We start from the raw sequence: 12,130 nt of genomic DNA on the forward strand, positions 1-12,130 counted from the left end.
GTGAGTCTGTTTCTGTTTCGTAAATAAGTTCATTTGTCATATTTTAGATTCCACATATAAGTGACATCATATGGTATTTGTCTTTCTCTTTCTGACTTACTTCACTTAGTATGATAATCTCCAGGTCCACCCATGTTGCTGCAAATGGCATTATTTCATTCTTTTTTTATGGCCGAGTAATATTCCATTGTATATATATACTACATCTTCTTTATCCATTTATCTGTTGATGGACATTTAGGTTGCTTTTGTGTCTTGGCTATTGTAAATAGTGCTGTCATGAACATAGGGATGCATGTATCTTTCTAAATTAGAGTTCTGTCCAGGTATATTCCCAGGAGTGGGATTGCTGAATCATATGGTAGTTCTATTTCTAGTTTTCTGAGGAACCTCCATAATGGCTGTACCAACTTACATTCCCACCAACAGTGTAGGAGGGTTCCCTTTTCTCCATATCCTCTCCAGCATTTGTTATTTGTAGACTTTTTGATGATGCCTACTCTGACTGGTGTGAGGTGGTACCTCATTGTAGTTTTGATTTGCATTTCTCTGATAGTTAGCAAGGCTGAGCATCTTCTCATGTGCCTCTTGGCTATCTGTATGTCTTCTTTGAAGAAATGTCTATTTAGGTCTTCTGCCCATTTTTCAGTTGGGTCACTTGTTTTTTGGTATTGCACTGTATGAGCTGTTTGTATATCTTGGAAATTAAGCCCTTGTCAGTCACATTGTTTGCCAATATTTTCTCCTAGTCTGTAGGTTGTCTTTTCGTTTTATTTATGGTTTCCTTTGCTATACAAAAGCTTGTAAGTTTGATTAGCTCCCATCTGTTTATTTTTGCTTTTATTTCTATTGTCTTGGGAGACTGACCTAAGAAAACATTGCTGCAATTTATGTCAGAGAATGTTTTGCCTATGCTTTCTTCTAGGAGTTTTATGGTGTCATGTCTTATATTTAAGTCTTTAAGCCATTTGAGCTTATTTTTGTGTATGGTGTGAGGGAGTGTTTTAACTTCATTGACTTAAATGCATCAGTCCATCTTTCCCAACACCACTGACTGAAGAGACTGTCTTTTCTCCATTGTCTATTCTTGCCTCCTATGTCAAAGATTAATTGACCATAGGTGTGTGGGTTTATTTCTGGGCTCTGTATTCTGTTTCATTGATCCATACATCTGTTTTTGTGCAAATACCATGCTGTTTTGATTACTGTAGCTTTGCAGTATTGTCTGAAGTCTCAGGGTTATGCCTCCCTCTTTGTTTTTTTAATTCAGGACTGCTTTGGCAATTCTGGGTCTTTTATAGTTCCATATAAATTTTAGGATTATTTGTTGTAGTTCTGTGAAAAAAAGTCATGGTAATTTGATAGGGATCACATTAAATCTGTAGATTACTTTGGGTAGTATGGCCATTTAAACAGTATTAATTCTTCCAATCCAACAGCATGGGATATCTTTCCATTTCTTTGAATCATCTTCAATTTCCTTTATTAATGCTTTATAGTTCTCAGCACATAAGTCTTTCCACCTCTTTGGTCAGGTTTATTCCTGAGTGGTTTTTTTTTTTTTTTCCGGTACGCGGGCCTCTCACTGCTGTGGCCTCTCCCGCTGCGGAGCACAGGCTCCGGACGCGCAGGCTGAGCGGCTATGGCTCACGGGCGCAGCCGCTCCACGGCATGTGGGATCTTCCCGGACCAGGGCATGAACCCGTGTCCCTTGCATCGGCAGGCGGAGTCTCAACCACTGCACCACCAGGGAAGCCCGTTTTTTTTTTTTTTATGCAATTTTAAAAGGGATTGTTTTTTACTTTCCCTTTTTTAGTGTACAGAATGCAACAGATTTCTGTTATGTTAATCTTGTATGCTGCTACCTTGCTGAATTCACTTATCAGTTCTAGCAGTTTTTGTGTGGAGTCTTCAGAGTTTTCTATATATATTATCATGTCATCTGCATATAATGACAATTTTACGTCTTCTCTTCCAACTTGGATACCTTTTATTTATTTCTCTTGTCTGACTGCTGTGGCTAGAACTTCCAATACTATGTTGAATAGAAGTGGTGAGAGCAGGCATCCTTGTCTTATTTCAGATTTTAGTGGGAAGGGTTTCAGCTTTTCACCATTGAGTATTATGTTGGCTGTGGGTTTGTCATAAATAGCTTTTATTATGTTAAGATATGTTCCCTCTATACCCACTTTGGTAAGAGTTTTTCTCATGAATGGATGTAGAATTTTATCAAATGCTTTTTCTGCATCTATTGAGATGATCATGTGGCTTTTGTCTTTTCTTTTGTTGATATGGTGTATCACATTGATCAATTTGCATATGTTGAACCATACTTGTGCTCCTGGGATGAATCCAATTTCATTGTGGTGTATAATCTTTTTTATGTGTTGTTTGATCCCACTGTTTTTTAAACCAGCTAAAGGGACTTGTCCTCCTAGTGTCAGACCCTGAGGCTTGGGCACCCAATATGTGGTTCAAACTGCTCACTCCTCAGGGAGCATCTCTGAACCTGTGTAACCCCCCTCCTCTTCTGTGTCCCCTCCCAGGGGTGTGGTCCCAACCTGATTACTTTTCTTCCCTTTCTACCTGATTCCATGTGGATTTTTCTTACAGTTTTGGTTGTGTAAGTGTCTTTCTGCCAGTCTCGTTTGTCTCCAGTGAGAATTGCTCCACTTGTAGATGTATTTTTGATGTGTTTGTTGGGGGAGGTAAGCTCTGCATTCTCCTACTCTGCCATCTTGATCTCCCTCTCTAGGATCGTTTTGTGTATTTCCTTTCCCAGTCCTAGATACAGACATTTCTCCAAGGAGCCCTGTTCTCTTCTGTTGGAGAATGGTATAAGAAACCAAGATCTCGGTGGTGGGTGTGCTCATTGTTTCTATGCCTGGCATCAACTGCCCAAGGAGATACATGTGTCTATACCAATGTGTGTATATGCATATAACTAGGATTATTTTTATATAGAGAGAGTACCAGTTTTGACAACCAAGTCATTACTCCTTAGTGGACAAAACTCTGACAAACAGGATATTTAAATATTATAATCTAGAATTTTACTCCAAACCAAAAGAAGAAAAGATGGGTTTGGGGGATTTTTTTGGTCCATTTTGGATTTTTAAAATAAATATTTCTCCTGGTCTTCTCCTTCCTCCATGTTTCTGCCTATTTCCCAGAGGTGGTTTATTAAGTTTTATTTATTGCCTGGTGGGTGGTGTGATCAGGAAGTTTGCTGATGTTGGCCAAAATGGCAGCTGTGGCCACAAGTCTCCCTGGTTGACCTGATACACTTGTTTGAGGAGCTAATGGACATGGAGCTGAGTGAGACTGTTCTGCTTTAGTAATATGATATGAGGCTACCAATCCTGGGTCTACAATATAGCACACACACCAGATGGGCCTTCTCTTTGTCCTCTCTGCAGGGAAGTAGAAGGGTCCCTATGTTAGGGGAAGGTAGACCTGCCTAACCACCCCCAGTACCCCCTCAAGATCACACCTTACCACCAAAACTCAATGGGAAGAGTCAGGGAAAGAACATCACTGAGGCACAATCCCACACCAAGCTTCCCCCACTGTATTTGGCCCACTCTGCCACCTGCCACTTGTTCAGCAAACACGGATTGCACACCAGGCACAGACTAGGCACAGGGACACAGAGATGGGTGAGGCTCTTGCCTCACTGTAGCTCCCAGTGTAACAGACAAGACAGACATTAAAAATAAATAACTAGAATAGTTTGTTATGTATCATTTTGGAGCAAAGTCTCTTAGCCTGGATCCATGGATGGACTTCAGGGTGTCCCTTAAAATTAATCATAAAAAGTTATATATGCTGGGTATTCCCTGTCTGCTCCCCAACTATATCTTCTCTATACTGTTCTGTGTCCCAGGAGGCTGACCTCTACAGACTCCATCAGATGGGCTCACTAGATGCCCATGGGCTTTTAGCTGGATTTGGCTAGTAAGATGTACCACCAGGAAATCTGAGAGGGAGAGAGAAAAGTAGGGGTATATATTTCTCCACCAGTGGCTGCATTCCTCTGCCCAAGGCCACAGATCTTCCTGGCTATCTCTCTTACAGTCACAGCTGTAGTGCTTCTTGGGTTCCCCTTTGTCTTTCAGGCTTAGGGGTGGTAACTGCTCCCTGTTTCTTTATAGCCCAGGGTGCTTCACCATCCATATTGGGTTTACTAAATTCTGCCCATATCTTTGTAAACAGTGCCTACATCAAACTCCATTCAATCATTTTGAGTGTGCGGAACTCTGAAAATATGTGAATCAGATTCGCAAAAGGGTCCATGACTCAAAAGAGGTAAAAAAGCCCCTTCTGCAGAAGTACATACAAGGTGATGTGGAACTAAGAGGAAGGTGTACTATCTATAACTCTGCTGGCTTCACAGAACAGTGCTCCACTCAAAATGCAAATCTGATCAAGTTATTCCCCTGCTTAAAATCCTTCAGTGGCTCTCAGAATAAAGACCAAACTCCTTCATATGGCCAGCGAAGCCACACTTCATCTACACCTCTCTAATCTCACCCCAAAGACTCTTCCCTTGTTCTCTGTACTCTAGCCATTCTGAATTTTGGGTTCTGCACTTGTACCAGGCTCCCTTCAGCACTGCAGCCTTGCACACTCTGATCCTTCTGTCTGGAAAGCCTCCCCCATCTTCTCTACTCATTTTCTGGGCCTTGGCTCAGGTGACTTTTCCCAGGGAACTCCCTGACCCCCTGTCCAGGTCAAGTTCCTCTGTCACATACCCCACAGAACTGTGAATCCATCCTTCAGAGCACTTGTCTCAGCTTGCAACACATTTTTGTGTTTTGTGTTTGCTATTTATTAATGTCATACATAAACTGTATGACATACATAAACTGTAAGTTCCATGAAGGATGGAACCACATCTATTTCTGCTCATAATTGTGTCCTCTGCATTCAGCACAGTGCCTAATACATCAGAGATGCTTATAAGTATTTGCAGAGAAATGAATGAGTGAAAGTGATATTTGGATCAGGCCATGAAGGGTCAGTTTGCCAGGAAGCACAGACCAGGAGTCTAAGAGGCCACCTGAGGGCTCAAGAACCAGTTAATCTGCTCAGTACATCCTACATAGGTTTTCTTGGGCAACAGGCAAAGTCCCCCCACATCCCTTTCCCAACCACAGGATCAAAATAACTCAGAAACGTTACCTTTACATCAAGAGTGAGCATCAGCTCATACTGGTTGTAAAACTCGTTGGGGCTGGGCAACTGGTACTCCTTCGCTGTGCCCAGGAATGTCTCAATGTCAGTCAAGGCAATGTCAACCCCCTCTCGGGACTGGCACTTGTCTACAGCTTGGGAAGCCAAGAGGTAGATTCCTTCTTCACACCACTGGCTGACCTTTTAGAAAGAAACACAGTGCCCTTTGCAGTTAGCCTGCCCACAACTCAGCCACCACAGTCCTCAGGAGGTCCAACCTCATATGGGGTCTACAAGGATTCTGAGACAACAAGGAATTGTCATGGCACAGCATCAAGTTTAGAGGTCCAACCACTATAAATATAACCATGAGGTGAACAAGCCCAAATCAATTTTACATCTGCGTACTTTAAAGGAAGTCACTTAGTCAAAAAATAAATCATATAAGCATTCTTCTTTTCTCCACTGACAGTAATTGCCACATCTCTAAGAGGAAAGAGTGGAGTATTTCTACGTTTGGTCTAACCATAGAGAAATGCAACCAGTGGCTTTTTGGGTTTACCTTCTAGGCCAATTTCTTGCATCCTAATTGGTTACAAGAGCACAGAGTAAATAATGAGGCTTTAGACCTGGCTCCTACATGCCTTCCTGGGAGAGGGAATGTCTCTTTTAACAAGAACAGCACTGTCCTCTGTCCACATTTGCATTTATTAGCGTTTGTCTTTCCAAGGGAAGCATCTAAGAATGCAAAGCTTTTAGCTCAGAACAGCAGTACTTAAACTTTCCAGAATGCTGGAATGAAAGCAGATAAGTAATGAATTCTAACAATTCAATTTTTAAAAAACTTAGAGAAAGACAGGGGCCATTGTGCTGTCTGAATATTTGTGTGAAAAAAAGCTGCCCTTGCAAGTACATCTGCATTTCCATTTACCCTGTGACCTGAAAAGCTATGTAAAATAACTGTACAGAGAAAAAAGACCAAAAGAGGGCTCTCTAAAGTAGTTATCTCTAAGTGGGAAAATTACAGGCAAATTAAATTTGTCTTTACTTTCCCTAAATTACCTAAACTGAATGTGTACTACTTTTAGAATAACAAAAAAATCATAAAGATATTTAAAAATGGATGATTCCCACTGTGTGGGGATGAGGAGGGGAGTGGAATGTAATTAGTGTCCATAAGTAACTTTTTTCCTCCTCCTTCCTGTATTTTTGGATTTTCAAAATAATAGGAAATTATGCTTTGATATATACTGTGAAAACGTTCTCTTTAAACATCATGCCTATATCTGCAGAAAACACTAAGCTAGGGTCTTCTGCAGAGTCACAGCAGCTACTCACTCTCCGAGACAGACAGACAGACAGACAGACAGACACACACACACACACACACACACACACACACACACACACACACACGCAGTCCACAGATTGGCGTTAGGCTATTATCTCTGGCAGGCCCTTCTGAGCCACTTGCTTCTGGAACAGCTATATTTCCTTGACACTAAAATCCCTTTGGCAGTGGGATGATGTAAACAGCCTGGGCGTGCGCCCCCAGCTATCAGAGAGAAACAATTGTGGAAATGGAGCATGCTGACTCACAGCGGTGAGCTCTCTGATGCCTGGGAACAGCTGACAGAGAAGGCTCCAGAAGTCACAGCTCCTGCTGACTGGCACTTGCCTCAGAGATCACTGCTGAAGGGCAACGGGGGCCATGCCCCTCCCCGTGAGCACTCTGCATATAGTGTTGCTGTCTAGTCTAAGGAGTCTGGGGTTTGGAATTTGTCAGTCCTCACTTCAAACCTGTGATCCCCTATTTACCCCATGTGTGGTCTTGGGCAATCTTTTACCCCAGGGTTTTTCAGTGTTGTTCATGTACTACCTGCACCAAATCACCTGGGCACTTGAGGAAAATACTGATTCCTGGGCATCATCCCACACTACTGAATCAGAGTCTCCAGAGTGGTACATCAGGAAATCTGCAATTATAGCAAGCTCACCTCATGTACTAAATGTTGTGACCCATTGACTTAACTATGCTGAATATCAATTTCTGTCTCTGTTAAATGAGGCCATTAATATCCTCCTCATAGGTTGTCTTGAGGATTAAATCGATGACATAATTATGCTCCTGGTAGGAACATAGTAGGTGCTCAGTAAATGGCAGGAGTGTATAATTGTTGTTATTACTTAGGCTTCTTCAAAAGGATTCACAATCTGATGCCTTTACATGAGGAGAAGCACTTTGCAACTATAGTGCTTGGTTCTCTTTACACCTGATGGGGAATCATGAAATGCCCCACAGGGCCAGGCCAAAACACACTCTTTAAGTCTGGGTCCACACAGAGGACATGGACTTTATAGTTTATTCGAATGGGATGTGGTGGATGGCTTGGGGCATTTTTGACCTTCAATACCTCTGACTTAGAATCTGCACAGTTTTTAATGCCCCTTGAGCACTGTTTTCACATGAAGGACTTTATCCTTTCATCTCAGGAATCATGAGGGGGCAGGGAGGGCAAGTATGATTAAGACTGTCTCACAGAACATTTTGCAGACATCATGTTCACAGCTTTGTTTTGCTCACCTTGTCCAACTGTCTATGCAACTCCAAGGACTTTTCTAAAATGTCATGTTTTTTCTTGTTTTCATTGATGAAGTCATCACAGAGGTGCCTGAGCTCTACACACTGGGGTCTGATGGAGTCCACTGCATAGTGGTGGCTTTGGATGAGCTGGTCCCCAATTACTGCAAGCAGCTGGGCCTTCTCCAAGGACTCCTGCAAAGTGAACATCCACAGCCATGCATCAGAAGCCGAGTCATGGTGTGGCTGGTATTTGCCTGGCACTGTGTGCTCCAAACTTGGAGGGAGGCTATGGAGAGGCTGATCAGGTTTTAGGCTCAGAGACTGGGGCTGGGGAACCTGGGAAAGCACTGGGGTGGTTCGAGGTCCCCAGGAGGTCTAGCCTAGTCCAGGGTCATCTGCACTCTGAAGAAGAGCAAGTCATTCATTCAAATATTTGTGGAGTTCTGGGTTAAGCACTGAGGATATAGCGTTAACAAGCCAGGAATTTTCAGTTCAATGGAGAACTCAGATACTAAACAAATTATACAAATAATTAACTTATTACAACTGTGATAAATTCTAGGACAGAAGAGCATGAACTATTATACTGCACAGAATTGGAGACTGAATTATCTTGTCAACTGGATGGAAAAGGAAAAGGGACAAACATGTGGCCCTGAGGAGAGTGGGGAGTAAGCTGAGGTTGAGAAAATAGTAAAGATCTGGTTTGGGCAACCCTATGGGGGATCATGAGACTTAAGAAAAATGTTTGTCTAAACCATTTCCTGCAGCCCACAAGGTCCCTGTCTGCTCTGATGTCATCTGTTTAGCAACTGTATCTCCTCCCTCTTTCTGCACAGCTTGTTTCATTCTAACCACATGTGCCAAGTTTTTCCTGTTTTTAATTCATTCATCATGTATTATTGAGGACCTGCCATGTACCAAGCACTGTCCAGGTGCTGGGGGTTTGGTGGTAAACAAAGCAGGCAAAAATCCCTGCCCTCACAAAGCTTACATTTTAGTAGGAGACACAGGCAATAAACAAATATGTAGATAATATAATATCTTAGACAGTGGTGAGAGCTATGGAGAAAAATCAAACAGGGAGAGGAGGGCAGGGAGCACTGGTGGAAGAGCTGCTATTTTAAATACGGTAGTGAGAGAAGGGCTCACTGAGAAGGTGCTGGCCACGCTGCGCAGAACAGTTAACATAGCAGCCTGAAACTGCTATCCTTAGAAAGGCTTGCTTGCAAGGTTGGTCCTCGGCTGGCATCTGGGAAAGTCAGGAGGGTTCTTATCATCCTTAATCAGAATGGCTCATGGTATCTAAACTGTTTGTGCAAACAATATGTTTTATGCTGAAGATCTGCTTTCTTCTGGGATTCCGGAATTCCGGTATATGCCAGTCAGAGGCCACCAACATGACTAGCCCCCAACAAAAACTCTGGGCACTAAGCCCCTAATGAGCTTCCCCAACAGACAACGTTTTACAATGCTGGTGCAAGCCATTGTTGGCGGCACTAAGTGCATCCTGTGGGACTCCAATGGGAAAGGACCCTTGGAAGCCTGCACCTGGTTTCCTCCAGACTTTGCCCCATGCACCTCTTCCCTTTGCTGATTTTGCTTGGTATCCTTTCACTGTAATAAACCATAACCATAAGCATAATTATATGCTGAGTCCTATGAGCTCTCCTAGCAAATCTTCAAATCTGGGTGTGGTCTTGGGGACCCTTGACACAGGAGCCAAGGTGTGAAGTGAGGGACAACCATGCAGAACTCGGCTGAGAGATGGGGGCATGTTTGACATGTTCAGGTAGCAGGAGGAAGCTACTGTGGCTGCAGCAGAGGAAGCAAGGAGGAAAGGAGGATACGTGATCAGAGAGGAAAGAGGGAGATCTGACCAGGGAGGGCCTTGCTGCCACTGTGGGCACTTTGTCTCTTATTCATCGTGACATGGGAGGCACTGGAGGGTTTCGAAGACAGGACCTCATTCATATTTTTGAAAGGATCGCTTCAGCTGTGGTGTCAAGAATGCTAGAGAAGAGGGAAAGCAAGGAGACCAGTTAGGGGGCTACTGCAGTAATCCAGGTAAGAGGTGTGGCTTTAACAAGGCTGGCAACCAAACCAGCTCCTATCTCAGCACCCTTCCTTGGGATGCTCCTCCCAGGTCTAAGCTCTTAGCTCACCCCCTCCCAGGCCCTCTCCCTCACTTTGTTTTCATTTTTTAATAGCACTTACTTCTACCTGAAAGTATTTTCTTCCTCTACTTTAATGTATGATTCCTCCCTCTTCCACCCATGCCCACCAACACATAAGCTCCATGAGATCACTTAGTAGGCATCCCATAAATATTTGGTCAATAAGATAAAAGAATAAATAAACCAATGAACTAGGGGATGCAGTGATCTGCTTGGCTGGAATTGTGTGAAAAACACTGACCTGAGTCAAGACAGATGACTGCCACGTCCCGAAAGGCCTCCAGGACAGAAGGCCAACAAACACCCTTGCTGACCAGCTTGAGCATCCAGGGTGCCACATTTGCCCTGGTTTAGCTTTTCATATTAAGACTAGGAAACATGGTGACTCCAGGTGATGACAACCTGCCCCTCTTTTTTTTTTTTAATTTTTTTTATTTTTTATTTTTTGCTTTATAACAAATTTAATCAGTTATACATATACATATGTTCGCATATCCCCTCCCTTTTGCGTCTCCCTCCCACTCTCCCCATCGCACCCCTCCAGGCGGTCACAAACCACCGAGATGATCTCCCTGTGCTATATGGCTACTTCCCACTAGCTATCTACCTTACGTTTGGTAGTGTATATATGTCCATGCTGCTCTATCACTTTGTCACAGCTTACCCTTCCCCCTCCCCATATCCTCAAGTCCATGCTCTAGTAGGTCTGTGTCTTTATTCCTGTCTTACCCCTATGTTCTTCATGACATTTTTTTTCTTAAATTCCATATATATGTGTCAGCATACAGTATTTGTCTTTCTCTTTCTGACTTACTTCACTCTGTATGACAGACTCTAGGTCCATCCACCTCATTACAAATAGCTCAATTTCATTTCTTTTTATGGCTGAGTAATATTCCATTGTATATATGTGCCACATCTTCTTTACCCATTCATCCGATGATGGACACTTAGGTTGTTTCCAGCTCCGGGCTATTGTAAATAGGGCTGCTATGAACATTTTGGTACATGTCTCTTTTTGAATTATGGTTTTCTCAGGGTATATGCCCAGTAGTGGGATTGCTGGGTCATATGGTAGTTCTATTTGTAGTTTTTTAAGGAACCTCCATACCGTTCTCCATAGTGGCTGTACCAATTCACATTCCCACCAGCAGTGCAAGAGTGTTCCCTTTTCTCCACACCCTCTCCAGCATTTATTGTTTCTGGATTTTTTGATGATGGCCATTCTGACTGGTGTGAGATGATATCTCATTGTAGTTTTGATATGCATTTCTCTAATGAGTAAAGATGTTGAGCATCCTTTCATGTGTTTGTTGGCTGTCTGTATATCTTCTGTGGAGAAATGTCTATTTAGGTCTTCTGCCCATTTTTGGATTGGGTTGTTTGTTTTTTTGTTATTGAGCTGCATGAGCTGCTTATAAATTTTGGAGATTAATCCTTTGTCAGTTGCTTCATTTGCAAATATTTTCTCCCATTCTGAGGGTTGTCTTTTGGTCTTGTTTATGGTTTCCTTTGCTGTGCAAAAGCTTTGAAGTTTCATTAGGTCCCATGTGTTTATTTTTGTCTTTATTTCCATTTCTCTAGGAGGTGGGTCAAAAAGGATCTTGCTGTGATTTATGTCATAGAGCTGTTCTGCCTGTTTTCCTCTGAGAGTTTGATAGTTTCTGGCCTTACATTTAGGTCTTTAATCCATTTTGAGCTTATTTTTGTGTATGGTGTTAGGGAGTGATCTAATCTCATACTTTTACATGTCCCTATCCAGTTTTCCCAGCACCACTTATTGAAGAGACTGTCCTTTCTCCACTGTACATTCCTGCCTCCTTTATCAAAGATAAGGTGACCATATGTCCGTGTGTTTATCTCTGGGCTTTCTATCCTGTTCCATTGATCTTTCTGTTTTTGTGCCAGTACCATACTGTCTTGATTACTGTAGCTTTGTAGTATAGTCTGAAGTCAGGGAGCCTGATTCCTCCAGCTACATTTTTCGTTCTCAAGGTTGCTTTGGCTATTCGGGGTCTTTTGTGTTTCCATACAAATTGTGAAATTTTTTGTTCTAGTTCTGTGAAAAACGCCAGTGGTAGTTTGATAGGGATTGCATTGAATCTGTAGATTGCTTTGGGTAGTAGAGTCATTTTCACAATGTTGATTCTTCCAATCCAAGAACATGGTACATCTCTCCATCTATTTGTATCAT

At 42.6% G+C, this 12,130-nt stretch overlaps 1 protein-coding gene across 1 annotated transcript in view; it reads right to left on the bottom strand.

Annotated features, from left to right (window-relative positions):
• Positions 1–12,130, bottom strand: part of MCF2L2 (MCF.2 cell line derived transforming sequence-like 2) — a 242,370-nt gene that overhangs the window by 120,748 nt on the left and 109,492 nt on the right. The window contains 2 exon segments of the mRNA XM_060099191.1: positions 5,185–5,376; positions 7,760–7,951. Of these exon segments, the coding sequence (XP_059955174.1) occupies positions 5,185–5,376; positions 7,760–7,951 (384 nt within the window).

Source organism: Mesoplodon densirostris, chromosome 5 (assembly GCF_025265405.1).
Source record: "Mesoplodon densirostris isolate mMesDen1 chromosome 5, mMesDen1 primary haplotype, whole genome shotgun sequence".
In the NCBI taxonomy this organism is placed as follows: Eukaryota; Metazoa; Chordata; class Mammalia; order Artiodactyla; family Ziphiidae; genus Mesoplodon; species Mesoplodon densirostris.